Source organism: Engraulis encrasicolus, chromosome 22 (genome assembly GCF_034702125.1).
Source record: "Engraulis encrasicolus isolate BLACKSEA-1 chromosome 22, IST_EnEncr_1.0, whole genome shotgun sequence".
NCBI lineage: Eukaryota > Metazoa > Chordata > Actinopteri > Clupeiformes > Engraulidae > Engraulis > Engraulis encrasicolus.
Genome location: NC_085878.1, coordinates 28,650,435 through 28,655,434, shown reverse-complemented (window position 1 = coordinate 28,655,434; position 5,000 = coordinate 28,650,435). Strand labels below are relative to the sequence as shown.

Below are 5,000 nucleotides of genomic sequence, written 5' to 3'. Positions count from 1 at the left end.
AGCAAGCCAGCATTCCTGTGTGTGTGTGTGTGTGTGTGTGTGTGTGTGTGTGTGTGTGTGTGTGTGTGTGTGTGTGTGTGTGTGTGTGTGTGTGTGTGTGTGTGTGTGTGTGTGTGTGTGTGTGTGTGTGTGTGTGTGTGACAGACACATGTTAATGACTGTGTGTTTTATTTTAGCAGCAGGAGGCCTTGTCACTCTCACATGCCACTGAGAGAGAGAGACAGGGAGAGAGAGAGAGAGAGAGAGAGAGAGAGAGAGAGAGAGAGAGAGAGAGAGAGAGAGAGAGACAGGGAGAGAGAGAGAGAGAGACAGAGAGAGAGAGTGTAGTGTGAGTGTGTGTGTGTGTGTGTGTGTGAGTGTGAGTGTGTGTGAGTGTGAGTGTGAGTGTGAGTGTGAGTGTGAGTGTGAGTGTGTGTGTGTGTGTGTGTGTGAGTGTTGTCTCTATTTCTGTCCTTCCCCTTTTCCACACCCCCTTTTGCTTCTCTGGCCAGTTGCACACCCCTGCTGAGTGTGTGTGTGTGTGTGTGTGTGTGTGTGTGTGTGTGTGTGTGTGTGTGTGTGTGTGTGTGTGTGTGTGTGTGTGTGTGTGTGTGTGTGTGTGTGTGTGTGTGTGTGTGTGTGTGTGTGTGTGTGTGTGTGTGTGTGTGTGTGTGTGTGTGTGTGTGTCCATGAATGTGTGTGTGCACGAGGGCTCGCGTGAGTGAGTGTGTGTTGAGTTGCCTGGACTAAAACAGGAGCACATGTGTGTGTGCGCTCATAGAGCCACTCAGACTGACGAGTGGAGACCGCAGAGACCGTTTGTTTTCAGACTCTAAGAGGACTAACGGACTAAAACAACGCTCAAGGAGTGTGTTTTTCGGGAGCGAGTGAGAGTGTGTTTGTGAAGAGAAAGTGGTGTTAGTTGAAGAGACTTTGTGTGTGCACGAGTGCTCGTGTGTGTGTCGAGACTGTAGTATCTGTTAAAGAGAGTGTGTGTGAGCAAGTGTGCGTGTGCTTGTGCATTGACACAATAGCATTAGTTGAGGAGCATTTGTCAGTGTGTGAGTGTGTGTGCGTGCACACACATTTGTGTGTGTGTGTTGGGTCCTAATGGTGCTGGATTTTGGGGATGACAAGATGTCTGGCAGTCCGACTGAAGCGGCGGAGCTGCCCGAATGCGACTGCGACATTAACAGGCAGGACAGACTTACCATATTATGGCATGCCTTTTCATGCTTTAACCATCTTCACTGTGGCCACCATATTGTGGCATACCATATTGTGTTATAACCCATGTTGCCATGTTTTACATTATCATGCCACGCTATTTAGTGTTCTAACCTACTTTGTGTTGGTTGACAAATGATGGTGTATCTGACAAACTGTTTTGTCAGATTTTACCATATTGTGGCATATCTTACTACCAAAGTTTACAGAATACACAGCCCTTAATGCTACTTCTAGGGTTAGGGTTAGGGCTGTTTTTAGGTAAGGGTTAGGCTTCTTTACTTTATTTACTTCCTTACTTACTTTTTACTGTTCCTGTCCACCCTTTTTTTATTTTTACATATTTGCAGTATTTCCAAGTATTAAACATGGATGTGCGTATAGTTTTCTTCTCAGTGTGTTCTGTATGTAGATTTATAGTAGCCAATTAAAATGATTAGCATAGCTTAGCACAATCACTTGAAGTGGATAGAACAATTAGCATCAAACCACAAGTGATCACTGGAAGGCCGATTTGCACTTTGTCTGGTGAATTTTACATTAATTTTGAAGAGGTTTATTTGAGGATGTTTTGTTTGGTTGCATAGACTTCCATTGCTGCGCTTAATATGGCTATACTAATATGGCTACCCTATGTATTGTCATATTTTCCCTGGGCTTAACCATAACTACATATGAGCAATTTCCTGAAATGAGGTGAACTGTTCCGTTAACCCTATTGTGGCGTATCATGCGGTGTATTAGCCTACTTCAGCGTGGTTGCTATATTGTGATTGCCTAGGTGCGCTAGACCCACATTGAGTTTCAAGTGGAGGTAGTGAATTTGTTTGCTCACATATTGTGCCATGTTGCATTGGCCTGCTGCATTGGGTGCATGACCTTACACTGAAATACTTAACCCGTGTATTTATCTGAATGTGTGTTTATGTGTGTGTGTGTGTGTGTGTGTGTGTGTGTGGTGTTGGGGTATTTAAAGTAGTTCTGTCATGTGTTTTGGTATCTGTGGTACTCATATCTTGGGGTATTTCTGTCGCAGCTATATCTTGTCTTATCCGCACGCACACGCGCGTGTGCACACGCACGCACGCACGCACACGCGCACACACACACACATACACACACACATAGACATACACATGCACACACACACATACACACACACACATATACACACTTACACGTGCACGCAGTGTGAGCAAAGGCTTCATTTCATTTCATGCAGCTGCTGACCAACAGCTGAAAAACGCATATGCTGTGTGTGTGTGTGTGTGTGTGTGTGTGTGTGTGTGTGTGTGTGTGTGTGTGTGTGTGTGTGTGTGTGTGTGTGTGTGTGTGTGTGTGTGTGTGTGTGTGTGTGTGTGTGTGTGTGTGTGTGTGTGCGTGCGTGCGTGCGTTTGTGTGTGCATGCGTTCTTGTGTGTGTGCGTGCATGCGTATGTGTGTCCTGTAGTACACAAGCTACATTGTTTGCACTGTAGTGAATAACACATGCTAAGCCAGTATGTCCTTCAGAAGTAATGTGCTAACTGAATAGCCTTGAAACCGCCCAGTCTTTCCCTGCTGTCCTGGGATTTGCAAATTCTCATCCCCCCCGACATACTGTGATTCGCAAATTTACAAATAATGGTAACGTGTCTGTGTGACATCTAACCACATGGACACTTCCAATTGGTTGAATATTCCTGCATGGTGGCTGTTCAGCAATTAAGATATGAACATGACTAATGTATGTGTGTGTGGTGTGTGTGTCTGTGTGTGTGCGTGTGTGTGTGTTACAGGGTGAAGAAGCTAAAGGAGACGTTGCTAGCTGTCCAGCAATTGGACAAGAACATGAGCAGTCTCCGCTCCTGGTTGGCTCATATTGAGACAGAACTCTCACGGCCAATCATCTACCAGCGTTGCGACCCGCAGGAAATACAGCACAAACTAGAGGAGCAACAGGTATACACACATTGGCACACACAATTCATGTTTGGACCTGTGTGTCTTTCCATGCAGGGCTCTGAAATTAACACCTGTCAACTGGCCAAATGCTGGTGAAAATTAACTTTTTCCAGTAGAAAAAGAAAATTAACTTGCCACTTTAGCCCATTAGTGATGTTAGTGTTTGGCTATTAAGATCAACATCAACTAGCCATTTTGGCAGGTGAAGGAAAAAGTTCATTTAGAGTCCTGTTTCCATGTACTGCTGCAGTCTAAATGAAAGTACTAAACTGTGTGTGCGTGTGTCTGTGTCTGTGTGTGCGTGTGTGTGTGCGTGTGTGCGTGCGTGTGTGTGTGTGTGTGTGTGTGTGTGTGTGTGTGTGTAGGAGCTCCAAAGGGATATTGAGAAGCACAGTGCGGGCATGGCGTCTGTGCTGTGCGTGTGTGAGGTGTTGCTCCACGACTGTGACGCGTGCGCCAGCGAGAGTGAGTGTGACTCCATCCAGAATGCCACGCGACACCTGGACCGACGCTGGAGGAACATCTGTGCCATCGCCATGGAGAGGAGACTCAAGTAAGTAGAACTCTTATGCCGGGGATACACTGTGCGATTTTTGGCCTGATTTTGCCACAATTTTGAGTCGCACAACTTTTTGGGAATCAGGCCGATTTTTGACTCAAGCGGTGGTCAATCGTGAGTCTCGCATCTCGTAGTGTACATGGGGTAACGACACATGATTTCACCTCACAACCAGCTTGCGGTCGGCAATCATATTTTCCCAAAAAAAATCTAAACTGTTTGAGTACCTGGTCGCCCCTTGTGAGGGATTTGCACAGTTGAAACAGTGCTACAACCTGATTTGAAACTACATTTCACACTACCCATGCGCAAAGAGGCACAAATTAACAAGGCAGAACTGAAAATATTGCACAGTTTACGCTTTCACAGCATTTGCAATGAACAGCAGGTAGACTGGATGAACACTCCAAGTCCTCGCTGTTGGTCTGATTAAGGAGGATGTCTTTTTTGCTTGCGTCCATTTATCTTTACTGACGAATTGATGGGATTGAAGTGACGATTTCATTCATTTTATTGTGTTCATGTGTGTGTGCAGGATCGAGGAGACTGGCCGGCTGTGGAACAAGTTCCTGGATGATTTTGGTCGTTTTGAGGAGTGGCTTAAAGCGTCCGAACGCACCGCAGCACGACCCAACTCATCCAACATCATATACACACTCGCCAAAGAGGAGCTCAAGAAGTTTGAGGTAAAGTGTGTGCGGGCGTGTGTGTGTGCGTGATCGTGTGTGTGTGTGTGTGTGTGTGTGTGTGTGTGTGTGTGTGTGTGTGTGTGTGTGTGTGTGTGTGTGTGTGTGTGTGTGTGTGTGTGTGTGTGTGTGTGTGACCCAACTTATCCATGTGTGTGTGTTTGGTGTTTCATCCAGTTGGAGCACATCAATAAACAGTGTTGTGTGTGTGTGTGTGTGTGTGTGTGTGTGTGTGTGTGTGTGTGTAGGCATTTCAGAGGCAGGTTCAGGAGTGTCTGACCCAGCTGGAGCTCATCAATAAGCAGTATCGGCGCTTGGCCCGCGAGAATCGGACCGACGCGACCGGGCGCCTCAAAGACACAGTGCATGATGGGAACCGCCGCTGGGACGCCCTGCAGAGACGCGTGGCTGCCATCTTGAGGCGACTCAGGGTAATTACGGCACTTAACTACACTTTATTACTTTACCTTATTACTAGACTTTACTGCATACAACAACATATCGGGATCCATTCCATTATCCCTCTACTGAATTGCCTTTTGTGACATATTGAATTAAACATCTACTGTCATGATATTTTGTGTGTGTGCGTGTTCACAGCACTTC

The 5,000-nt window shown here is 46.2% G+C and overlaps 1 protein-coding gene across 6 annotated transcripts in view; it reads left to right on the top strand.

Moving 5' to 3' along the window:
• LOC134438843 (nesprin-1-like) overlaps nucleotides 1-5,000 on the top strand; it is a 77,123-nt gene that overhangs the window by 60,298 nt on the left and 11,825 nt on the right. For all 6 annotated transcript variants that reach the window (XM_063188535.1, XM_063188537.1, XM_063188534.1 and 3 more), the window contains 5 exons: nucleotides 2,984-3,146; nucleotides 3,515-3,702; nucleotides 4,244-4,394; nucleotides 4,643-4,825; nucleotides 4,995-5,000. The exon at nucleotides 4,995-5,000 is cut by the window's right edge and continues 132 nt beyond it. In XM_063188535.1, the coding sequence (XP_063044605.1) occupies nucleotides 2,984-3,146; nucleotides 3,515-3,702; nucleotides 4,244-4,394; nucleotides 4,643-4,825; nucleotides 4,995-5,000 (691 nt within the window). The remainder of the gene's footprint in view (nucleotides 1-2,983; nucleotides 3,147-3,514; nucleotides 3,703-4,243; nucleotides 4,395-4,642; nucleotides 4,826-4,994) is intronic.